This window comes from Cottoperca gobio, chromosome 11 (genome assembly GCF_900634415.1).
Source record: "Cottoperca gobio chromosome 11, fCotGob3.1, whole genome shotgun sequence".
Taxonomy (NCBI): Eukaryota; Metazoa; Chordata; class Actinopteri; order Perciformes; family Bovichtidae; genus Cottoperca; species Cottoperca gobio.
In genome coordinates, this window is record NC_041365.1 from 15,519,775 (window position 1) to 15,545,685 (window position 25,911).

The 25,911-nt window shown below is 42.1% G+C and overlaps 1 protein-coding gene across 1 annotated transcript in view; it reads right to left on the minus strand.

The window, feature by feature from the left end:
• Positions 1-2,258: 2,258 nt before the first annotated feature.
• Positions 2,259-25,911, minus strand: part of macf1a (microtubule actin crosslinking factor 1a) — a 116,211-nt gene continuing 92,558 nt past the window's right edge. Inside the window, 27 exon segments of the mRNA XM_029443822.1 lie at positions 2,259-4,619; positions 5,255-5,363; positions 6,221-6,337; positions 7,367-7,584; positions 10,766-10,798; positions 11,421-11,483; positions 12,638-12,755; positions 13,562-13,579; positions 15,797-15,871; positions 16,969-17,123; positions 17,210-17,372; positions 17,525-17,676; positions 17,812-17,923; positions 18,075-18,263; positions 18,796-19,068; positions 19,192-19,386; positions 19,754-19,913; positions 20,033-20,202; positions 20,300-20,419; positions 20,935-21,141; positions 21,240-21,395; positions 21,597-21,779; positions 22,424-22,552; positions 23,405-23,602; positions 24,399-24,554; positions 24,757-24,930; positions 25,676-25,777. Of these exon segments, the coding sequence (XP_029299682.1) occupies positions 4,378-4,619; positions 5,255-5,363; positions 6,221-6,337; positions 7,367-7,584; positions 10,766-10,798; positions 11,421-11,483; positions 12,638-12,755; positions 13,562-13,579; positions 15,797-15,871; positions 16,969-17,123; positions 17,210-17,372; positions 17,525-17,676; positions 17,812-17,923; positions 18,075-18,263; positions 18,796-19,068; positions 19,192-19,386; positions 19,754-19,913; positions 20,033-20,202; positions 20,300-20,419; positions 20,935-21,141; positions 21,240-21,395; positions 21,597-21,779; positions 22,424-22,552; positions 23,405-23,602; positions 24,399-24,554; positions 24,757-24,930; positions 25,676-25,777 (3,987 nt within the window). The 3' untranslated portion in view covers positions 2,259-4,377.

Genomic DNA, 25,911 nt, shown 5'->3' on the forward strand with positions numbered 1-25,911 from the left:
TTTGTCAGTTTCAGGGCAATGTTAGATTTAACTTCACTTATTTGACAACTAGTAACAGATTATTAAGAAGGCTATTCAGATTATTAATACAAAATATTATCAAATGAATTATGTGTTAATGTAGATTGAGCAGTAAACCAGCAGTAGCTACATCTCTTACCAGCTGTAACATTGATGCTTACAGATTGGCCATTCAAGAATACTTTTAATTTTGGTACTTTAATTATATTTTGATTCTAATACTTTTATAGTTTAATTTAAGTAAAAATTTGAATGCATGACTTTTACTTGTTTGTTTATATACATATTTTATATTAAAATATTTGATCCACCACTGGTTAAAGCTCTACAATCTCAAACATAACTGTCATGCAATACACCATACTTTAATTTCAAAGTAAATCGGCCTCGAGCTAACATTAAACACTTTGGGAAACCTTTGAACACTTGTAGTTTGAAGTGGCAGGCTTTGCGTTACACTGTGCAACACCATTTCCTGTCGAGCCGTTCATTAGTTTGCAGCAAATCCTAATGCAAACACTCTCAGGGCATGTGTATGTTTAAACTAAAAGGACTTGGAGGGAAAAAATGACTCAAATATAGTAGTGAGGCTCAGCCCTGTGCCAGCCCGTGTTTGTGTACTCTTTTCTTCAAAGCGCTCTGGTACTTGTGGTCACTTTGAAAGGCATGAATAACAGTGACCAAACCAAACTGACCACGGTTCATTTTGTCCTGGCCGAAAGGGCGAGTCCGAAATGCCAGGAATTAACGCTCTGCCCATTTTGTTTTTCTTTCCTCTGCACGTCTGCAACTTCAGTAAAGTTGTGTTTGATAATGGTGAGAGGAGTGAGAGAAGATGAAGAGGCAGAGGTGAAAGAACAGAGAGGGAGTGAGGAGTGACAAAGAGTGAAGAATGAAGGGGAGCTGAGTGCCCTTGAAACCACATAAACCCAAGTGAAAATGAAAAATGACATTCCTGAGAGGCAGAAGTGGTGGAACAGAGCGGGGACTGTCATCAGAGAGGGAAGTCTGGGATGACAGATAAACTGCAGGGAGGACGGGCGTAGATGGATTGAGAGTGGACAGAAAATGAGAGGAGTGAGTGTGTACACACAGCTGCAGAGGCCTCATCATCTCCGGTGGAACCACCAAATAAACAGGACAAAGTTATTTTCAAATACTCCATCTCTGTCTCACACAGACACATAAACTGGGACTGGGAGACTGAAGTGCAGGGGAAATAGACATTAGAAATGTAAAATTATTAAAACTACTTTCAACCATCACCATGTCCCCTGTGTTTAAGAGATGATCCAATGGGATGTGTCCTGTAACAGGATAATAACCTAGAAAAGTCGGGTCGCTGCCTCTGAGTCTGTGGTCTGCTGTCAGGCATGAGCGACTGTAGGCTGTAAACATCCATGTAGCTCACTCCAATCTATACCAAAATTATAAACATACGGAAATGTACACACAAGTCCTATGTAAAGAAAAAGTTCTGTTTGAGAATTATGTAGCTACAACACAAAAAATGTAAATAAAACAAAATAAAATCATACAAATGGAATCATGCATACGTAAAAAGAAAATTGTTGGCAGTAAATTCATTTTATATCCAGTTTTAAACCACATTTTTAGGATAAACTTTTGGTCGTTTTAACTATATTTAACAGGATGAAGGTTTTTAGTCATCGGACTCGGGATCTTAAGTTATCAAAGAAACAAAGCGGTTAGCTTGCAGCCCCTCCATCCTATGTCCGCCAAACTGCCTCGGAGTAACACAGATTTAAAACGTGAAACCGATTAGTTTAGTATTTTTTCCGGTTTTAATCACGTTTGTTTTAGAGAGGAGGAGACCTCTACGGATATTTTGGCTCCCGGTAAAAACCTCCTGAACGATGAACAATAAAGGGATTCTAACCGGGAGAAGCTGACCGCAATGACGGCAATTGTGGTGACGACTAAAACTCCCATGATCCCACGCTGCTTTACAACGCCACCAAACTCCGCCATATGTTAAGGGTTTTGATTGAAAGACCCCTAAAAGGCAGAAACTTACATAATGTGCATTTACAATAAATTATCAAAATAGTTGCACATTATTTTTCTGTCAATTGACTCATCCTTTAATTGACTGATCATTCCAGCTCTAATATTATACCCACATCTACATACAGCAAACAGCTGTTCACACAAACACAGACTTTATTTTCATACTTCCACAAATAAAAAAACAATAAAAAAACAACAAAACAAGAGACAGTTTTACTGCAAGCATATTTTTAATACAAAAACAGAACAAAAAATTGTTTATAATTTTAGTTTTTTGTTTTACTTTTACACAATTGACTCCTAGTAACACCCATCCCCACCCTCCATTTTCTCATCATCACACTGAGAGTAGCACAGCATCAAAAGGTGGAGGACTCGTCTCCTGCACCCCGAATCCTCCTCCCCTCAGAGAGACAATAAATAAATAAAAATCACCTTAAGATGTCTTCTTTCTTACTGTAATTTCATTAGTTTTTCATAAACCTCATCTCTTACACTGAGATAACACAGAGACAACTCAGCTCCGTCAATGACGGGCATTTGAAAAAAGCCTAGAAGAAGAAACGCTGGGGATGGACATGAGGGAGGAAACCCGCTCTCATTGGTCCACTCTGCCCAGGTCTCCTGTCATTCATATTTGTAGTTCTCTCTACACATGAAGGGCAAACCCCTTTGGTCATGGTCTGGGAATTGTAGTCATTAGCAAAAAAGAGAAATGAACAAACAAGGCTGCCACCAGAATCAGCGACCTAGTGAATAATGTAATGTTACAATGAAGTAGAAACACACAAAAAGAGCGGAGTGGACATTTCCTTGGTACAAAAAAAACACAATTTCTTTAACCATAATACTAAATCACTCTCCGCGAATGGTGATATGACATGAAACTGAAAAATAAATAGATTTTTCTTTCAAGCTAGATAACAAAAGTACACTGGATTATAAATTAACCAGAAAACAACGAGAAGAAAAACAAAAATGACATTCGCAAATAATTATTTTTGCATACAGTGACTCAAATCAATGACCTCTATCATTTCCTGTAACAAAGACACACATTATACACACCACCTTGTGTGTGTGCGTGTGTGTATATGTGTGTGTGTGTGTGTGCTGCTGGGTTGCTCAGGGCAACGCAGCATAGATATTAAGGTGGGACTGCAGAGGAAGAGACAATTAGTGCATGCTGGTTGTCGAACATCGGGTTAGGTTACACATGTCCAATATTGTCAGTAATGTGCTGTTAGTTGAGTGTCACCATAAAAATAGTCCTTTCTATTGCCGGTTAGTGATTTTTTCGTGTGTCGGATTGTTACACCGGCATGTGACAAAACCACACCGCCCTTTGCTGAAATGCACACACACGTTACACACTTAACGTTCCAGCGGCCGGGAGGAGTCTGCTCTGCGGTCTTTGAGTGTGTGAGTGTTTGCCCTCAGCTGCAGCAGCACCGCCACCGCCACAGTCACTACCACCGACCCTCTGAGTCTGAGGTTAGCCGGTGTGTGTGTGTGTGTGTGTGTGTGTGTGTGTGTGTGTGTGTGTGTGTGTGTGTGTGTGTGTGTGTGTGTGTGTGTGTCGGACAGCGCTTCCCGCCTCCTGCGCACTCCACACACAGATCTGCTGAGGTGACTGTTTTTCTCGCCAACCAGTCCGGAGGAAGCGACATGGCAGTCGTTGCATATTTTCTTTTTAGACTCATCGTTGAGGCATCTGGCCCACAAGCCAAAATAATGACCCACATTTCTTTCTTTTTTTTTTCCTGAATGTCATTTGGGCTTTCTTTGTTTTTGCAGCCGTGGTGGTGGCGTGTCCCACTCCCTCTGTGTTAAAATGTGTGTATTTGTGTGTCTGTGTGGTATAAAGCAGTTTAAAGACTTTCTCTGTTGTTCCGTCCGATCGAGACAGAAGTGAGTAAGTAAGGCAGCATCACGTCAAGTCAGTTCGGTGTTTGGTTCCACAATGGTGGGGAACTTTCGAAAGACAAAGCAGGAGACTGGAAGGCAAAATGGGGTCGCTTCTTAAAGGGGAAAAGCCGCTTTTCGACCCCACAGATTCTGGCCTGGGACTGCCAGACCAGAAACTCTACGTCTAGGTTTCCTGTTTTCAGTCCGTTTTGGAGCCTTGGGAAAGAATGAGAAGGAGATTCACTCATCCTATCCATCTCCTTCTTTCCCCTGGAAAATGTCAGTCATAGTGCACAAACTCTACCCGAGCCCTGTTAGATGGACTTCTTAAAGAGCTGGTGCACAACGTGCAATGTGCAAAATGGCTGATGACAGCAGTCCACCCTCGATTCTGCTCCAGTTTCTCTGAGGCTGGAGCTATTTTTTTGCAGCCCCCGTGGTCTTTGGGATTGGGGCTTTTTTGGAGATGGTAGGAATCTTGGAGGGTTTGGCCCCGGGTCGTCGTGGGGTGTCCGAGGCGTCAGAGCAGACGGAGCGAGCGTCCTGTAGCTCTGATGCATCTGAGGCATCGCTTCCACGGCGACTGCTGGCTCTGCTGCCCGCCCGGCTGCCGGCTCGGCTGGTCGGACGGCTGGCTGTGGACGCCCCTCGCTTCAGATCTACAGTAGCAGGAAGAAGAGGAGAAAAAAGCAAATATATACATTGGTTTTGTCAAGAAGCAAAGCATTTGTTTCTAAAGAATGACTTTAGTAACATGAGCTTTCAGCCACGCTAGCGGCAGAACTTTATGATCGGTCATGTTGAATCCTATTGATTTTGGTAAACACCTGACAAGTGAGATATCTCATTATCTACTCAATAGATTGTCAGTACATTTCGTACAGACATGTTATAGCACCACCATGAGGTTCATGTGTGGTTTTAAGGGAATTGTCTCAACAACTATCGGATGGATCGCCATGAAATTGTAAGAAGTTTGATGAATCTTCAGTATTTCATCAAACATTATCATCAGGTCAAAACTGGTTGATAACCAAATAACTATAAAGCTAATAACATTCCTTAAGCTTTGTGTTTGGTGCTAATTACCAAATGACAGCATGCTAACACGCTAATCTAAGATGGTGAACATTATATCAGCTCAGCATCCACATGTTAGTGTGTCATTAGCAAGTGTACGCAGTAGACTGTTTAAGTGATGGAGAATTAACTAATAAAGTTAAAAACAAATGTTTTATTTTCACAGAGAGTCAGCTAATACAAAATGAGTCTACAGTACAAAGCGCCTTCTCACCAGCGCGGGATGGTTTGCTGGAGGGAGTCGTTCCTCCATTCTCTCCGGTCAGCGAGCCTCGGCTCGAGTGGAACGTCGGCCTCTTCAGTTTGGACCCCGACGTCGCCCCCTGCAGGAGAACATCAGGAAACATCAGCTGAGGAGAACGAGGTCATGTGACTGGTGTGCATCACACTAGATACACACCAGTTTTTCAAACTCTATATCAGGGGTGCCCAAAAGGTTGAGTGTAGTGCGGGTAGATCGCGCACCGTTAAATATATATTTCCCCAACGGAACCCCGCGCGCCCTGAATTTCAAGTTTTTTGTTTTTTGCACGTTAACATTCCCTCCGTTCACACACACACACACACACACACACACACACACACACACACACACACACACACACACCGGAGGAAAGGAGAGGAGTGAACTACGCACCAGCTCTTCCCCCCCCTCCCCGTCGCACGAACCTCAGACAGCAAATTAAAAATCAACTGTTTCAACTCTACATGAAACAGGTGATAAGACTGGATGACAAAATAAAAACAATTCGTTATTTGTGCTCAAACTGCTTTTAAAGATTTTCCTACATTAAACTTTCTTTTCAGGCAAAATTGTTGGATAACATCATCAATAACTAATAAATACACCCAAGATAATACACCCTTTAATATAGTCCTTGTCAAATTAAAACCTTGGTACTTCAAAATGTCATGCTTCAGGTTTTAGCTGGACCACATCATGTTTATTCTCGAAGGTCGGAACATTTTCACAACCCTCAGGACATGATGTAATCTTTAATTCAAACATGAAACCACTGAAACTGCAGGTTAAAAGATTTCACATCACAGCAGCTAAAGCTTCTACGTGGTGGTGTGTGAGCCACTGGGAGTGTGCGTTAGTGCATTAGCGCGTACAGTGGGGTGGGGTCGGGTGGGGGCAGGGAGGTGGGTGGCTGGGTGGGTGGGGTGAGTGTGTTACCTCGTGCCCAGGGGTGGTGAGGCCGAGATCTGGGCAGCACTGGCACTTGGTTGTCGTTGGAGTTTTACTGTGTGTCAGCCAGGGCTTGGCATAGTCACGCGAGTGAGTATGGGAGGACTGAAGGGAGGAAGGGAGCAAGGAATGATGGTAGGAAGGAAGGGTGGAGGAGAAGGCGAGCAAAGCAGCAAAAGAGAAAAGCAAATGAAGGGAGGGGGGGGGTGGGGGGGGTTATGGAGGGAAAGGAAGGAGCGGTTGGATAGCGAGGAAGTGCAGCGCAGTGTTTTTTGTGTATAAGCAGGTGATTTTTTTTTTTTTTAACCGAGAACCCAACAATGCAGGAAGGACATTTTTGAAGCAGGTTAGCAGGAGGGACAGGAACGAGGGGAAAAGGCAAAAAGATGAAAGACAAAACAAAGAAAAAACAAGAACAAAAAAATAAAATTTAACAGTTAAGGATGTGGTGATTTTTGACAACAACAGGAGGATGACAACAACTGAACAATGTGTAACATAAACCTACACACACACACACACACTGAGACTAATGCTTTTACACAGTAATCAGACGACAAACCATGCTGACAAATGAAAAACTTCACTGACAGCAGATGACGACAACAACACTAATGACTACAGTCTGCTGGACGGGTAACAATGACCTATGAGTGTTCGTCGCCAAAGTCAGAGGAGGTTTGTGTGGCTGTGTATGTGTGTGCTCTTATGCTACGGGACTTTTAAAGCTCGACAGATGTAGTGCCTCGTCTCTCTAATTAAAAATATGTTTCCTTTAGCTGTCAGCGATGCAACCTTTTTTCCACATATGCAATAGTACTCCTAAGAGTGATTGATGAATTTGATAAAGGGAAATGAGAAATCGTTTGGATTAGTCCCCAACAATGTTATTGTCTGTGTTTTATCTCAGTGTAAAGTTTGGTATTCAAATTCAAGACGAATTTCAAACAAGCTATTAGTAAGTTATTTATCTTATTAAATGTAGTGAAGGTTTGATGTGTTCCAATCTTCCTGTTCTGTCATTAATGTAGTGCAATGAGTGGACATGATGAAAGACATTAACCTAAAATAACTGGAAGTATATCCTGCTTAAACTCTAAAATGTGTTGAAATCAGACCGATGTCAGCTCTTACCCTGGATGATGCGGAGGCTGTTGGCGTGGCGGGGGTGGAGGGAGCAGAGGGGAGGGAGGCGCCGCTGTGGGAGGCCGAGGAGGAGGAGCGGGTGGGCGAGGCGTTGCGGGAGCCTGGCTTAGAGGGTCGACCTCGGGGGCGGAAGGCGGCCAGACCCTGAGATACTCCTTCAGGAAGGATGAACTTCTCTCTCAACTCCAGGTTGGTGCGACCACGAGCTGCGGAGAAACAGAGAAAAAAGACAAATGAGTCGGGTTGCTTGTGTCGGCTCACAGTTCTCCTCCAGCAGGGGGCGACGGAGGCAGCGAGCAGAGTGAGGGAGAGTCAGTGCTTCCTCGGCTGCAGATATCAGAGTCCGTGCATGTGTGATTTGAGAGTGCACGTGAGGGGTGGGGTTCAGGGAGTCGTACAGTAAGTGCACTTTGGTTGAGTTGATCTCAAGGGGAGAGGTGAGTGCGTGTGCGTGTGATCGCTTAAGTAGGAGTAATTTAATCAATTTGATACGCAACAAAAGTCTGCGTTTTGGAGACAAACTGTCATCGCTGCAGATAAATTCATCAACAAACGTTTCACTTTATATCTTACTTACTGCAGCTGGCCAAGAAATAGTCCAGCACATAATCCATCATAAATACAAAACTGGTTCTGAATAGAGCCAAAGTTTAGTTTGAGAAGTAAGAACATTCAAAATCAAATTGGCAATGATAATAACTAAAAATCCAGCCTCAACAGTATGTCATGTGACTCGCTTCATATGTCTAGATAAGGATGATAGCAGTTTTTTTAGCGGTCTTTAACAAACAGTATTTTTCTTAAGCCCTCGACCTTTGCAGGCCACAAGTTATTAGACAGCACAGATTGTAGAAACTTTAGAAAACAGAAATGGGCAAAACAAACATTTCTATGGGAGCTGTAGTTATCTTCTCTGCACTTAAGTACTCGTTGTTTACGTTGTTCGAAGGATTTTATTTCTGATAGTAAGTGCTGTCATGGAAGCCAGTTTGCCTTGCCGAAACTTTTCCCCCAAGATGTTGTAGCTACCACTCCTTTAAGAAATGGCAAGCGTCTCCAGTTTTGTGAAAAATGTCGGCACACACTTTCATTGCGTATTTGCTTAAAATGGTGGTGGGAGTAAAAAGCACAGCCTCTCTTCTCTCGTTTTTCCCTTTAAATACATTTTCACTTCTTGCTACAGAGGAGCATCTCAGCTCTGCTGTGTTTGCACAGCATGTGTATGAATACATGTGGAGGTCATGCCTAGTTTATGCTTAGTGGGAGAGAACCCAGAGATTCAGGGTTTCTCCCTTCTTTAAAACACAGCATTCTCTTACAGAAAGTAGTGCAGCAGCCCCAGCAGACAACAACAAGCCTGGAGAAGCCAGCCACAAAGAGAGAGAGGGAGAAGAGAAAGAGAGAGAGAGGGAGAAGAGAAGAGAGAGAGAGAGAAGGAGAGAGAGAGAGAGAGGAGAAGAGAGAAGAGAGGGAGAGAGGGAGAAGAGAAGAAAAGAAGAGAGAGAGGGAGAAGAGAAGAGATCGCTATCGAGAACTCCTCTCCTCGCTCCTCTTCTCCCCTCGCTTCTCTTTCTCCTCGACCCGGTAGATCGAGAGGGTCTCCCTCGCCTCTCTCTCTCTCCGCCCCGACCTCTCTCTCTATCCTCCTCTCTCTAGAGATCTCGATCTCGTTCTCCGCTCTCGCCTCTCTCTCTCTCTCTCTAGCTCTCTCTCTCTCTCTCTCTCTCTCTTCCCCTCTCCTCTCCTCTCTCTCTTTCTCCCTCTTCTCTCTCTCTCCTCTCTCCTCTCTCTCTTTCTCCTCTCTCTCTCTTTCTCCTCGCTCTCTCTCTCGCTCTCTCTCTCTCTCTCTTTCTTCCTCTCTCTCTTCTCTCTCGTCTCTCCTCTCTCTTCTCTCTCCCCCCTCTCTCTCTCTCTCTCTCCTCTCTCCTCTCTCTCTCTTTCTGTTCTCACTCTCTCTCTCCTCTCTCTCTCTTCTCTCTCTCTCTCTCCTCTCCTCTCTTTTTTTTTTTCTCCCCGTCCCCCTACCTCTTCGAGAGACAGGAAAGAAAGACTCAGAGAGGAAGGACGGTTGAGAAACAAAATGAAAGGAGTGAATAACAGTGTAAGAAGAGTTTTTAAATGAATAGAAAGAGGGAGGAGAAGAAGGCTGCAGCTAGCCGTAGCCTCACAGTCCTCTTCCCTAGCAACCGAACTGCAAGGTCGGTCAATTAAACGGGTGCACCCTGCAATTACGTCCCCCCTCAACGCCAGCCAGCCAGGTGCACCCTGTAATTGTGTCTCCCACCAACCAGCCATCACATTTAAAGGAGCCACGTTGGAAGCCGGCGTTATTAGAAACCCAGGCTGGCCACGCCCAGGTCTTAGACACTCCCTGTCACTGTGAAGCATGTTTAAGAACTTTTATTTTTTACACTTGAGAAAGAAGATACATGCAAGCAGTGTTCATTTTAACATGAAACAACTATTTTAATTGTTTTTTCTTATATAACGTTATAACTACCGTTAATGTCATGCTAACTGCCGATTATTTTCCATTCTTAAAGTTACAAAAGTCGATAATGTCATATCATTTTTGAACAAATAACTTAATCACTTTTAGCGCATAATGTAATAAATTGTTAGATTATCGAGTGGTTTACCATTATTAGCTTGGTTAAAAATAAATTGGAGCCGATAATGCAATAATATACTTAGTATATCAATATGTTTAAGTTTTATTTATTATGAAGTGTCAGAAAAGTGTCATGTTGAATAATATGAAATCTTTGAAGAAGCTTTGTGCCGAATACAAAGACCACCACATTTCTTTTCATGTAAGAAAGTCATGAACATATCTATATCCCTTTTTCAAGCAAACATGATTCAAAAATGTTATTACATTATTGGTAAGTTATTACATAATCGAGTGTTATTTCTATTATTACGTTACGGGCAGTTATTACATTTACGGTACTTATTACATTACTGGCTGCTACATATGTCGCGTCTTCTTTTCTGCTGAGCATCTCCATCCATGTTTGTTTTATTGTAAAATTCTACTTCAACTTGAAATTCACAATTAAAAAAGTACTTTAAAAAAATAGAATAGAATAAGACCAGGGGTTAGCCAAATCCCGTTTGTTGTGAGTGAGGAAAGCATGACGCATCATGTGGCACACAAACAAGACACAAACGTCAGGTTTGTGTGTTTAGACATGGCAGTTTAGAAACAGTACACATACATATATATATATATGTATATATATGTATATATATGTATATATATATATATGGACACACAGAGGACAGCAGTGGTTAACGATGGAGACTGACAGCTGGACGCACGGATGGATGTAGTGTGAGAAAGATGGAGTGATAGAAGCAGAGAGAGAGAGGAAGTGTAGATACCTCGGGAACAGAAATAGCCAGGAGTGACTGTCACTAAGAGACACAAGAGACAATGTGAAATAACAGCATGCCCATGGTGGAGTGAAGAAAGTCTCACACACACACACACACACACACACACACACACACACACACACACAAAGATATCACTTTCTATAAATCACACTTGTGCACACACACGCAGACACACACACACACTGCTTTTGGAGTTGAGACTCTCCTTCATCGAAACACACACACACACACACACACACACACACACACACACACACACACACAACCAACCAACAGGGGTCCGGACGAGTGTCAGTGACCCCTGAAAAGTGTTTAAAAAACAGGTCAGGGTATCAGAACTTGCATGAGTAGCAACAACCGTGAGGAAGGGGGAGGAAGAGCAGAACAGTGGGTAGACATAACGTTAGTCAGGTGATCACAGTCAGCAACAAGGCCAAACCAACAAACCAGAGAAGAAGAACAGATGAAAATAATGGGAGAGAGATCAAGAAAAATAAAACAGAGGAATAAAAGAGAAGAGATCTGGAAGAGAGAGTCCAGGAGAGATAGAAAAAAACCAAATGACCAAAACAGACGGAGCGGAGGAGAAACAGGCAGTTAGGAGAGAGTGAAAGCATAAGAGAGAGAGGAGAAGTCCAACCTATACGAGATGAGATGGAGCTACTGGAATCGGAGCGGAGAATCTTAAGTCCTGGATGTTGCACTGGGGAAAGAGAAAAAGGAAGGGAGGGAGGGAGGGAGGAAGAAGTAGAGAACTGAGGACCATGCACCATGCAATACTACTGTTTTATTTGAAAGAGAATGAAGTAAATAAGACAGGATAGATACAGAAATAAAACGTGACGAGGTAAGATGATGAACTTGAGGAGGGGCTCCGAGAGAGGTTTATGAATAAGAGATGGAGAGAGAAACAGAGACACCAGATGGAGACTGAAGGGAACACTGGAGAGAGGAGTGAGACGGGGCAGCGTTTCACTGCGTCACCTGCTTACAGACACCTTGACAAACGCTGTGTTTTCCTTCAGCTCACTCCACTGATCTGCATGTCACTTATGTCAAGAGCTCAGTGCAGGAGGCACCGTGGACGTGTGTTTGTGTTTGTGTTGTGAAGAGTAGAGCGAGTGTGTTTGTGTCCGTGCTACAGCCCGACTGATATCCGCCTTCCAAGATGGCACCCAATAAATTCCAATTAAAATTGCTCCTGGCAAGCATACAATGAAAACAATTATCTGGCTTGTGCATTTCCAGGCCCATGGAGCTAAAGCTAAAGTTAGTGAATTTACAGATTATTTTGTTATTTATTGGACTTAATGACTCAAATTGTAATAATAAAGTAATTTAAGTAAAAATGTTTTACAGCCGTTTCTATTGCAACGTTTTATTTTTGGTCCAATCCTGTGGTATCAGTATAGGTGTATATGGTGTTCTGATCATTAAAATTAAATTGCAGTATTACACAAAGATTAGGATAACAACAGAACTAGAACATGAAGGGTAGATATAAAGATGATTTAGTCATTGCTGAAGTTGTGTAAACTTCAACATGTTAAGGCTCATAGTCCTTATTAATATTCACTTTATTTCCAGTGAGTTTTAAAAAGTATAGTCTAAAAAAGAACCTTAGTTTATTGTTCAAAGGTAAAATATCAGAAATTCATAAATTAACCAAAATTTAAAAAATATATTATGTAAAGAAACAATAATTATCAGGCGGACTCTTATAAACGCATGAATGTGAGACAGAGGAAAATATATAAAAAATAAAGTATGATCCTGTGTGTGTGTGTGTGTGTGTGTGTGTGTGTGTGTTATATGTGTTTATTCATGTCTGTGTGAGAGAGAGTAAACATCACTCACCTCTGCACGGGTCATTTTTGACCAGGAACTCGTCCAGAGCCATCCAACCTCCTCCGACTCTCACCATCACCGTGCTGCGCAGAATCCTCACCAGACGCAGCTGCTGAGAGTCACCGAACTGAGAGACGAAACAAATAAAGGAGGGAGGGACAAAGAGAAATGAGGAGAGAAGTGAACGGCGAAGAGGAGAGAAGAGAGGAGGGCGAGGGAGGAGTAGAACGGGCAGGAAAGAAAAGAGAGGCAGAGAAGAGAGAGTGAGAGAATCAGAAAAAGGAGACAAAAGGCAGTGAGTAAAATAATAGTCGATATATTGTTTAATTGAAACACGGCATCACACCAAGCAGCCCATGTACATAATCTAAACAGGACAATTTGTTCTACTCCATGCAATGACTCAAAAAACATGCACTGACAGAACTACAGAGTCAAACTAATGATTCTTCACCGAGCCACCCAAATATAAGAAGGATCATTTACAGTAGCAATCACAGGTAAGTTTGTATTCACTCTAAAAGTTTTATTCAAACTGCCGAGCAAAGCAGAACTCCAAAGCGATACCAGCACAGAAGAACATTTCTGGATCTCCCTCCAGCAGCTTGATTTGCTTCCCAGCTTCAGTCCACAGCAACACTACACATCACCTAACCACTAATCACCACTTCAGCCATGTCCCTGTCGCCTGCTTCACTTTGTGCAATTTGTCATTCTTAACACCAAACAAATCACAGCGGGAACACAACTGACGGTGAAACCTGCTTACACGTTGCAAAGCCACAGTGGAGTGCTTCCTCTTTTTTTAATCATTATTTAATATGGAAAAATAATTTGTTTTATAAGTGTGTGAAGGACAAAGCGCTCCATTGGTGGGGAATACAGGAAGCAGGTTTCACACATCCAATCACATCAGCGGCAGCGTCACTTTACCTGGTTTCCGAGGAAGAACTACAATAAATCCAGAAGACACGGAGCACAGGAACACAAGGAGAAAGAAACAGAGCAGGAGTGAAACAACATGTACTGATGACTGAGGTTTGTAATGTATGACTGGACACCTCTTATATGTGTACAAGATCATCTCAAAACTGGTTGGAATAAAAGGTTCAATTTCATTCTGAATGTATGTTATTTGAGCTCAGAATTAGTGGTGTAAGTGAAAAGATGCAGCGGACATGAATGCCTGTGGATGTTATGACAGCGCTTTAACATTTGGCTTCATTCACCAAATGTTCTGAAGAAGGAATTTCTTTTTCTGACGCAGTTTTCACAAAGATTCTCACATTCACCGATGCTTTCTTATTTGGGATTTATTCTTAGGTAAGAACAGAAACCACCCACACGTACGCACATTTGAGCGCTGACATGTTGGCACAAAACAATTGTTTATTGCCTATTCTTCAATTCTACAGCTGCATAATATAGGATTGAAATTGCAATAATATTTCTATCATTTATTATATATTTTCGTATTATTATTTTACAAAGCATTATGTTTTCTTCTACACTAACACATCTATACTGAACAGTAACAGCATCTTTTTTGTGTTGCTTTATATCCACTACTGACACTAAATATGAAGCTTGAGCTGATGAATCTGATGTAGACTTTGTTCTTTGTCCTTTCATTTGTTCTTGAGAAAGGTCCAAAGGAATATGTTGGTGAATAAAGCCCAATGTCTCTTTAAAGCTGCCAGCTAATGACTGGTAAGACGGAGGTAAAGATGTTGAAGAAAAGTGAAGCCAGACAACAACGTGAGCAGAGACACAAGACAGACAACCCAAGTGACATAAACAAACTGGTGTTAGTTTCCTCTGTGTCCTGCAGTCAGACACTGGATATCATTACCCAGCGGATAATGATGGAGTGGACACACATACTGTAGCAGTGCTAGAGATGGTGATCCACTAAGTGCTGCTGAAAACGGTCAAAACTGAGTTTATGACGGCTGTAAAATGCTGCATAGGATACACACAGACTGCTGGGGAACCATTTAAATCACCGTTCTGTAGCTCCTCGAGGTTTTGAACAACTTTCATAATCCCTACAAAATAAAAGGCGGCCTGAACCCTGTAGAGGATGTACACATCTCGTTTGTGCTTTAAGTAGGTTTAAACATTGTGTTCTTGAATTTGGTCTTTTCATAACCACACAGAAGTAGTTTGACTCTTTCACAGATTGAATAACAAGGCTCCCTGTCAGCAATGAGATTCTTTTGTGAAAACAATAAAATAAAATGCGACTCTCTTACGTTCACTAATGTGTGGTTCTCATTTTCAAACTATCCCTAAAGAAAACATGAACAAAAAGATGAATATGAATATCATTCTAGACTCCAAATGACCTTTGAGTCGGTTTCATTTGGTGCAACAGGTTTTTAGGAAGATTTAGGATTAAAACTTTCTTCCTGCTTGGTTGACACACCACCTGACAGCAGTGCCCTCCCCAGCAGCCCAGTGTGCGTCTATGTCGTCACATTTACATGGTTTTGTGAATGTTTTAGTGATGATGAAGATGTTATTAACACGTTGTATCAATTATCATCACATGTGTTATGACACAGACAATTATTAATACACCATGGGACATGATGTGAGATGGACACACAAGAGAAGTGCTGTGAAGTTATGTTGAGGAGTTAATCGGTGCCTGCTGGACAAGTGAAGACAGCCAGTTAATAATAAACGGTCCATTAATCAGAACTGTGTTTGCAAAGTAACTAAAATCATAATGTCAAGTTTCTTCTTCGTCTTTCAAGTAAAGCAGAACTATGGACTAAAACAGTAACTTGTTTATTTGTGTTAGTATTAAAACAAATCTATTCTAGCAACAAGGAGCTGTCAAAATAAATGTGAGTGTAGACCTCAGTGTTTAGAACAGCACATGCAGGTCATTCATGTAATGTTGCCGTAAGTGTCAATCACAGCAAATGTACACTAAATGTGTCTGTTGTGATCGTGTGCTAATCTAAGCACGAAGACACAAACCAGCCAAGTACAACCATTTGCAAATCCCCTCTGACCCAGCTCAGTTAACGATTACACATTCATTAATTACAATGCACATTTACATTTCCTCTTTTACAGAATCTTAAGTTGATATTACAGTCTGGAACCTGTTATCTAAACAATGTTAAACTGAACCAGAGGCTGAGCTGAACTTACCCGGTATTTGTTCTCTCCTATCTGCTCCACTTGGAACCTCTTGGCACATTTACACTGAGCAACCTGCCGAGTCACCTGCACAACACACATGTCAGTGTTACAAAGTGCTGAACAAAAGGAAATAAAACCAGACGAGGTAGATCCTATAAGAATACAGAGGACGAAAAAAAACTATTAAATGAATAAGATCAAATAAATAGGAGTAAAAACAGTATATATATATATATCTATATAGATCTAGATCTATAGATATATAGATATCTATCTATCTATATAGATAGATAGATATCCATCTATCTATCTATATAGATCTAGATCTATATAGATAGATAGATATCTATCTATCTATATATAGATCTATCTATACATATACATATATATAAACATCTAAAGATAGAATGAGGAGAGAAGAAGAGAGATATATATAGAGAGGATAGAGAATGATAGAGAGAGACAAGACACCACAAAGAGAGATAGAGAGAACAGGAGAGAGATAGAGCACAAGAACACACACAAGGAGATAGAGAGAATACACTAGGAGAGAGAAGACGGACATAGTAAGTACATACACAGAGATAGATATAAGACAGAGAGATAGACAGACAGAGAGATATGAGAGAGACTAAGAGAGTAGAGAGAGACAATAGACACACACACACAGGAGTATATAGAGAGATAGATATATAGAGAGATACACACACAGAGATGATGAGAGATATATAATATATAATAGAGTTAACACACACACCACATAGAAATATATAGAGGATATAGAAGTAAATATATTATAAGAATATATATATATATATATATATGTATAATATATATATATATATATATATATATATATATATATATATATATATATATATATATATATATACACATACATACATACACGTCAAACATTTCCAAAAGCTTCCACAAAGAGAAAAAGTTTTAAGAAGAGATTTAAAAGAAGTCAGAGTAGGCAGAGAGCAGCCAGCAGGGCTCCATCTTCACATATTAATAGAGGACACATCCCAACAACTTTAATAAATGCATCAGGCCATTACTGGTCCAAAGGCTGACTGGTTCTGATGTGACTGTGAGCTCATTGCATGAATACTTGGCCTCCATATTGCACCACACGTGTATTCATATGCGTAATATACTTCCATGATTTTTCTTACCTCATCTTCTATCTTATCAGCGTCAGTGGTGGGTCTGTAGGCGTCCTTGTTGGGGTGCAGAGCAGCAACGAACTCGTAGTAGTCGATGTAACCGTCTCCGTCTCTGTCAAAGATGTCTGCCACTGCTGTCATCTCCAGCTTACTGGTGGGAAACTCTGCACAGACGCCCAACAGGAATTCATAAATCATTTCTTTATAACTGTCAGAACAAGACTGCCAACCATCGTCAGCCGTAACCTACTCGAAGCCAGGATGCCGTCGATGAACTCCTGCCGTGTGATCTTTCCATCCTGGTCCTTGTCGATGCGTCTGAAGAAGTCCATGACACGAGACTTCTTGTGGTTCATCCAGCGCATGTACTTCTTCCTCCACACATCAAAGTCGAAGTTGGCAAACTCTTTGAGCTGGAACAGAATGCAGACAGTGCTGAGACACGTTTCATGTCATAAGTAATGTCACGTTGTTGCCAGTTATCTTCAGAATATTGGGATTGAACTTTTATTAGAATTGGTACGTATCTAAATGTAGGATTAATCATGTTGTGTTCACTAGATACCTCCTCCAGTCTGTCCAGACCATCGTTGAGTTTGCGCTGGCGGTCAAGAGCCAGCAGCCAAACTTGCTGCCACTTGGCACAGAGCTGGTTGAGTCGAGGGTTTCCTCCGGAGAGCTGCATGGCTGCCTGCTGCTGCTGCTGCTGGTGTTTGCCTGCAGAACAAGCAGAGAGTTAACAAATCCTCTTTGTCACTTCTGATAAACATTCTGTAATGCTGGTGCTATAAGTGAGTGGGAGATGGGAGATGGGAATATTTGTGCATCAAAAGGTAAACACAGGTGACTCACGAGCTCCTCTCCTCTCAGCCAGACTGCTGGGAGGCTCAGCTGGTTTTCTTTTGTAGGTCTTTGTCACTTTGTCGACGTCCGGCTGCTTCCTCGTCATCTCCTCCATAAACATCTGAGAACAGCAAACACCAGAAGCACGTAAGCAAGTTGGACAACTCAACTGTAAACGGACCGGCAGGTTGTCAGCGATGCATTAAAAAGACCCAGATCTATGTTTGAGTGTTTAGTTGGCCACAAACATGTGATGAGTCGGTGAAGCCCACCTGGTGTTCTGTGATGAGTGTTTTGAGCTGTGTGATGTCCTGAGGAAGCGGCTCTGTGTCTCTCTGGACCAATGTGGTCTCAGACCACTGTAGCCATGACAACAGCTCCTCCAGCAGGTTGGCGTTGTTGAGCACTTCGGTCAGCGCCGTCTCCAGCCGCTGCTCGTGCTGTTTGGCCCACGTCAGCACCTGTAGAGCGAGAGATGCTGATTAATATAAGAACTTTCTATCAAGTTGTCATCATGTTATTTGTCCCTTTTTAAATAAAGGTTAAGAAGAGGTCAATACATTTAACACTAAAGCTAAAATTTTGATAAGACAACCTTTAAAACAATATTTATACACATGATACGATAAAAGGAATACGTAAAGTGTGGCTTAAAACTGGACAAAAAGTCAACTTATGACATCTTCTGGAAGAAAACATCAACACGGACGCATCAGGCGACCAAATGAAACAAAGCGTGTGACTACGGCTTTCTCGACGTTGAACAATTGTTGGAAACATTTGGGATAATGTAAGTACACAACTCAACAGCATATATAAGATTGGTCTAGTTGTTATTAGACATTTTAATGTGGAAATGTTACATATTAGGATATTATTCAAGCAACTATCTCATTAATACATAACAATATCTGGAGGACACAAGTGGATGTCTATCTTCTAAAGAGAGCCGACGGAGGAAAAGGAAACCTCCGCCCCCTCCTCCCTCCTCACCTCCTCGAAGCGTGCCCTGATGATGGTGATCCAGTGTTTGATGGTAGTGATGGAGTCAGGGTGACAGACGGTCAGGATGCCCTCTCCCATGCCGGCAGCCTTGTTGACGTCCGTCCTCTTCTCCTCCACGGTGGCCATGAAGCCACGATGTGTGTGCAGCAGCGCCTGCAGAGTCTCTGCCTCTTCGGGGAGGACGCCGCGGAAACGAAGCGTCTGCTCGGCCTCAGAGAGCCACTCCAGGAGCACCTGTATCGCCGTACGAAACTCCTCCGCCTGACGGAGAAAGAGGTAGTAGGAACGAAGATAAGGAGAGGTCAAACAGTGACCCGTGCATTATTTGATGACGAGGTCGATGCTTGAGGGAATCAGACTTTAAAAGGCAGCTTCCTCTCTGACCTGTTTGAGGGCCACCTGGAGGCGGGTTTGCTTCGTGACCGACAGAGCGCACACCGTATCCCAGCGGTTGCTGAGCTCCTGAAGCTGAACTTTGACCCACGCCGTGTCATCGCGGCCGGTATCCATCAGGTCCCGAGCGGAGCGCTTCAGAGCCTGAACACTGCCAGTTCTCTTCCCCAGCTCTTTTTGGAAAGCCTGCAGGTGTAGTCATTAGGCGTGAGACTCAGAACCTTCTGTGATATCATTATCCTCTCATCACAACTGATCGACAGAAGAACTATCAGCCACTAATCTGATAATCCATTAATTGTTAAAGAAATCTTTCAAGCAGAAAATGCTGTTTTCAACCTCTCAACGATGGAGATTCCATGCTTCTCTGTTTTATATCATTTTAAAGTGAATATCTTTTTGAAATGACAAAACAAGACATTAGTTGACATCATCTTGGACTTTAAGAAACATTTACATTTTTTAAGTATTTGGCAGATTAATCGATAATGAAAATAATCGTTAGTGCCTCTCTATATATATATATTTACTGAGTACAGTTGTGTTTACACACCTTATGTGAGTCCATGAGGTTGGACACCAGATCCAGATCTCCATGGACGGGCAGGTCTTCAGCCAGCTGCGGCTCCACCCGGTACAACCAGTCCACCAGGGCCTGGAGAGCCTCGGCAAACTGTCCTGAGAAGAGCAGAGCCTCCTCCAGCTTGTGTTGTCTGGATGGAGGAGAGGAGACGATCAGATGTTAAGGTTCATACTTCATATGAAAATGTACATCCGTATTATATAATTAGGGGAAAAGCCTGTTTCATTGTGCGTGCTTCATCGTCTTTACCTCTCCACGCTCTTGCCACAGACGGTGTCCCACTTGTCGCGGACTTCTCCCACCAGGTGGTCCAGTTTCTGTGTGTCTGCAGGCAGCTGAGCCTTGTCCCTCATGGCCCTCCCAGACCTCACTGTAGTGTCGTAAACCGGCTGCTTCGACCCCAGGGCTTTCTGAAACTCCTGGGCAGGCGGGACAAATGGAGGAAAAGAAAAAGATTTGTAGATGGAAACAACAAAAGAGAAAATACTGAGCGGGCAGAATAGCTTCCTGCAGTACCTTGTGTTTCACCAGTTGTACTTTGATCTTGTCCGGCTCGTTGGAGATCTCCAGCTCTGAGTCCAGTCTTTTCTCCGCTTCTTCTAGCCAGTCCGTCAGCTTCCTCCAGGCCTCGTGGAACTGAAGGAAGAGTTACAGATTTTCAGTCTTCAGGTATTCTAATACATCTGTTCTCTGGAGCTGAAAGAAGTCAATATGGATTGATTCCTAAAATATTTGATGAGATGTTCACAATCTGGATGTATGATCATTTAAGGTGCATAAAGTTCTCTTAAATGTATTACATTTAGCTGAGACGATCACCAAGAACTTTATAACTGTATTTAACCAGTAGCAGAGACATCTAATGTAAATCTCAACTACTTTTCATGTAGTCAGTGTATTCTCAGTGTGCATGTGTTCTTCATGGGACAACAAGAGCTTTTACTCATGTATTTTATACCCGTCTGATTGTATTTGAGCTGGTTTTATTCTCTTGGCTCTTTATTGACTGCTTTTGGTTGCGTTTTCTTTTGCACTTGGTATGGATGCTTTTGCTGTTTTATGTAAAGCACGTTGAATGGCCTTGCTGCTGAAATGTGCCATAAATAAACCAGCCTGTCCTTTAATCGCTTTTAGTATAACTAGTCCAGCACCTGTTTGGCACGTTTGCGGGCCTCATCGAGGTGTCGGCCACGGTCCAGCGACCTCTGGACCAGCTTGTCCCAGCGGGCCTGGACACTGAGCAGCAGGTTCTTGATGAGAACAACGTCCTGCTTCATGCTGGCAAAGCGCAGCTGAGAGCCGGCCTTCTCCAGAGCCAGGACCTGCTCTCTGTGGGTGTTCACCTCATTCACAAACACCTGAGCAGACACGGACGAGAGTGCAGAACGAGTTAGAGAAACAACGTAACAAAGGCTTCTTAGGTAGATGCTTCTAGTAAGTGGAGCGAGTTCAGCACCTTGTGCTCATCGATCTGGAAGAGGACAGTGTCCAGTATGAGGCTGGGGTGCTGGGCCATGTTCAGGGTCTGTTCAGCCTGGGTCAGCCAGTTAATGGTGTCCTGCAGAGAGGTCTGGAAACCTGTTGCCAAGGAAACGGCCTCATCCAGCTTAGCCTGGAAGGTTTAATAATAAACAGAGACAAAATAAATAATGGTAAACATAAACAAACAACATAAATGAACAAACAAAACAAAAACAAAGTAATATGCACAAACTTTTAAGATTGGTGCACACATAACGTTGCTTTACATTTCATTTTCCTCTTCAGTTAAAGCCCCCCTCAATAAAACATCCTACTGGTGTCACAGTCTTACCCTGCGGTCGTCCATCTTGGTGTTGAGGCTGGCCCACTTGTTCTGCAGCATGGCCAGGTTCTGCTGGGTCTGGGTGGTACCAAGTCCTGCTTCCTCTCCTCCACGAGCCAGCAACATGGACTCTCCCTTATCTAGCAGGTGGTGGTACTGGTCTGCTCGCTGAGTCAGCTGGGCCTGCAGCTCCTGCAGACAGAGAAGACACGAGTGACACTCTGGCCTAAAGGTGAGTGTTGTTGTGCATCACGGGTTGTTTGAGAACAGGGGAAGCTGTTCAAGTTTCATAGTCACCATACACCAAATGAATCTCTTTGTAAATTGAGGAGCATGTGTAAACTAATACTCTGAACATCTGCTCAGAACATTGCTCATAAAAAATGCTTATTAAATCCCTTTTATGACATTGCAAAAATAGCTGCAGTATACTTAAGTATTCTTAGAAGAAGGCTGTCCAACACTAACTCAGCTTGGAGTGACATTTACATAAGATTAGTTTTTGAATTGTGATTGAAGTATTCCACAAGTGTTTATTGCAGCAGTAAAACAAAGTAACACCATTTAACTTCAACAACACTGGCTTATTTCAAACAGCGACGGAGACTCCATGTTGTGTTTTACAATAGCGCACCGAACCTTTGTTCAATTGTGTGGGATCTCCAAACATTTCTTCTTGTGAATTCAATGTCAAATGAAGCAGAAGTGCAGAAAAGACATAATTGGCGTAGAAGTTTTACATCGATACATTCTACCGTTAAAGACTACACGGTGTATCTATGTGTGGATGATACTCTGAGCTTATATGTGTAACGTGATTCTGGTGTGATTGTTACCACGTGTTGCTGTAGCTGCTCCTTGGCTGTTTCAGGGAGACCGCCTGTCGGCTTGGCGGCAGACAGCTGGCTCTCCGTCCTCCTCTGCCACTGGAGGAACTCCTCCAACTCGCCATGGAAACCTTCAGCCTGCACAGAACGAGGTGAGGAGGGGGGAGAAATACGTATACATTTATTATTTTAGCCACACATTAAGATATCATAAAGTATTAACACTACAGCTGCCATTACTCCTTACTACTATTGTTTTTGTTTACGTCTACTGTTGTACTGATTGTAATCATGTAGCTATGTTACCAAACCATGACGTATTAGGGACAATGTAGGTTAAAAAGAAAAAGATTACGGAGCCAGGAGAATGGGGTTTAAAATTCCAAAACAAAACTTTGAATTTCTCAGATTCAAGTGTTAAATCTAATTGAAATATTCTCTGATATTATAAAGTCATAAATGCAGGAAAAAGCTCAAAACTTCTCTAAGATTAAAGTCACAAGAAAAAACCTTTTTACCTTTTCACATTTTTAAATTAGCGAAGATTTGTGACTTTAATCGCAGAGAATTTCTCTTTTTTACACAAATGTATGATTTGATAATCTAAGGGAATATTAAAGTTTTTCTCATAAATGTTTCAGTTTTCTTCTCGTAAATGTACCACTTTAATCTTGGAAACTCCACGTTTTTTCTAAATAAACTTTAAAATATAAATATATATATATATAAATATATAAACTTCCACCCCCAGCTCCGTAATTGTTTAGTTTTGACCTCCAATGGCCCCAATAAGCCGTCGTAATACCACCACTACTGCAATCATGCATAAAATATTAAAGTAAAAACTCAGTATGAAATATATAATGTATTAACAGTTTCGCTCAGTTCTAGTGTGATTCCTTTCTCCTAATAACAAAACAGAAAGACGGGGTTGTCACTGGGATCCAACAGGACTAAGATCTCTTCGTTTAGCTGTTTGCTTCTCTGTACCTGCAGCAGGGCGGCCTCCAGGAGCTTCTGCCGCTCCTGGGTCTTGAGCAGGAGGCTCTGCCAGCTCTGGTTGAGATGATCCAGCTGGTCCCTCAGGAGGCTGGCCTCATCGCCAGGAGACGACTCCAGCAGCTCAGAGCCAGCACCGCTCACATTCTCCACAGTGGCATGATGGGACAGAACATCATTACGCAACACCTGGGAAAGAAAGGAGGGAGAAAGAAGGTCATTACATGAAATGGACGGGCTCCCTCCCACATCTGCAGCCTTATTATACTCCATCACGCCCTTTACGATCCCTTGATGCCGGTTTCTTAACGATTCCTACATTTAATTTAAGAACTTTTTTGGTGGTCGAGACTTTACCCACCAACTCCACTTGTGTGGAATAATCTCCCACGGCACATTAGGGAGGCGAGCTTTGTTTATACTTGCAAACCAGGCTGAAAGCACATTATTTCTGTTCACTAGGATCTTTCCTGAGTTCACGGGCTGGGAACCCAAATCTCGGACTATTTTTACCTTGTTGACAAGAAGGCTAGCTACCACCATCCTGTTGTGGTTCTACTCTGTGATCTTTGTTTTAAAAATGACTAATCTCAACCTTGTTGTTATATTAACATTATGGTGCGAGTGTGTGCGTAAGTGTGTGTATTTATACATGTAATATGGTGTGTTTTCTTTTCTGTTGTTTTTTACTGACTTGTAAAGTGCACAGAGGCTGTCTGGGTCAAGTGCACATAAAGAAATCTGAGGTTGAAGTCAAGTTAGATTTTAATGTTGAGATGCAACAACATGTATTGTTAGTGGCTCTCCAAAGAGCCAGGTCATAGTAGGTTTCATAAGTACAAAGTATCATCAGCCAACCATTTGACAGCAAATTCAGTTAAAGAGTCAAACTCTTTTAAAGACACAGTCTTCAAATATGTTAATATACAATGTCAGCCTGACCAAGAAGAAGTCAAAAGATGAGAAGACAGATGAGAAGACATACGTGGTGTTTAGCCAGCTCGATTTCGATGGCCTTGGGATCAGAGGTGACTGGTCGCTGTGTGTCCAGAGTGGTGTGTGTGTGGTTCAGCCAGGCCTGCAGCTCAGACAGGGCATGCTGGAACTGACCCAGAGCCAGCAGGGCAGCCTCGAGCTTGTGCTATGGTGGAAGAAAGACAGAAGTTTCAAGCTTAAAAATGCCAACAAAGACCAACATCGTCAACTCCCAAGGGAAACAGTGGGTAAGAGCTAGAGGTCAGATACAGAATAATGTCTCCCTGAAATTTGTTTTGTTTCATTTTGTTACTCAGATGTAGATTCTAACTCTTGGGTCGCACCGCTGCCATTTGTGGTTTCATTACCTGTCTGTGGGTGATTTTATCCCCCAGGTTTTCCCAGAGGTGCCGGAGCTCGGTCAGCGGCTCCTGGATCATGTCCCTGTCCGTGTGGTCGGACACCTTTTTCAACAGCAGCTCCCCCTGGTGGCACAGCTTCTCCATGTCAATCTGCTGCTGGTAAACCTCCACCTTGTATTGCTGCTCAGGGTGAATGGAGAGATGAGAGGAAGAGAGAGCAGTAAAGGAAGGAAGGAACAAATGTGTTATGTTACTTCTCAAAACTGCATTTAAACAAATCAAGGAATCTGCACATTTAAAGGGGACATATTATGGTTATTTTCAGGTTCATAAATGTCATTTAGTTTTCTACGAGAACATGTTAACATGCTTCAATGTTCAAAAAACTCTTTATTTTTCCCAAACTGTCTGTCCCAATATACCTGTACCCCTACTCCCCAAAAAGCCCAGTCTGCTACGATGGGTTTGCACGAAGAATTGCAAAGAAATATTGTGGTATTTTCTAATGAGACTGCATGTGACATGAGGCAGCTCACAAGAAAACTCACTGGGTTCTCTTATTTCCGTTTGCAGGTTGGTAGACACTCCAGCAATTTTGTTAATAATAATAAATAATAATAATACATTTTATTTATAAGCGCATTTTTCATTTGCGTAAACAAAACTCAAAGTGCTAATTATAATATGTCTACTTTCACATCAAATATATATGGACTAGAAACATTTTACAGCAAATCCAGCAATGCAAACTTCCCATTACTGACTATTATTAATGACAATTGATGTATTTAACGATTTAAATGACAATAACAATAAACATTATGCAGGAGATGTAGATTATCTAAAACTGATTGTGTGTGTACGATGTGGTCATGAATGACTGATTTGTTCCACATTGAGTGAAAAGCTATAAACTGTTGCCCACCTTGAGCTCTTCAATCTGCTGTTTGACTGTTCCCAGATCAGTTCCCACAGTCGACATGTCACACAGCTTGATCACCGCGTTGTCCAGGTAGTCAAACATAGACTGGAAAAGTTACAGAACAAATTGCTTACATCAACATTAACATGATCACAGTTATTACGTATAACCATGTGCAATAAATGAATGCTTTGATCTGAAGTTGTTGAAAAGACAACATTAAAACATGAGTTTAAGAG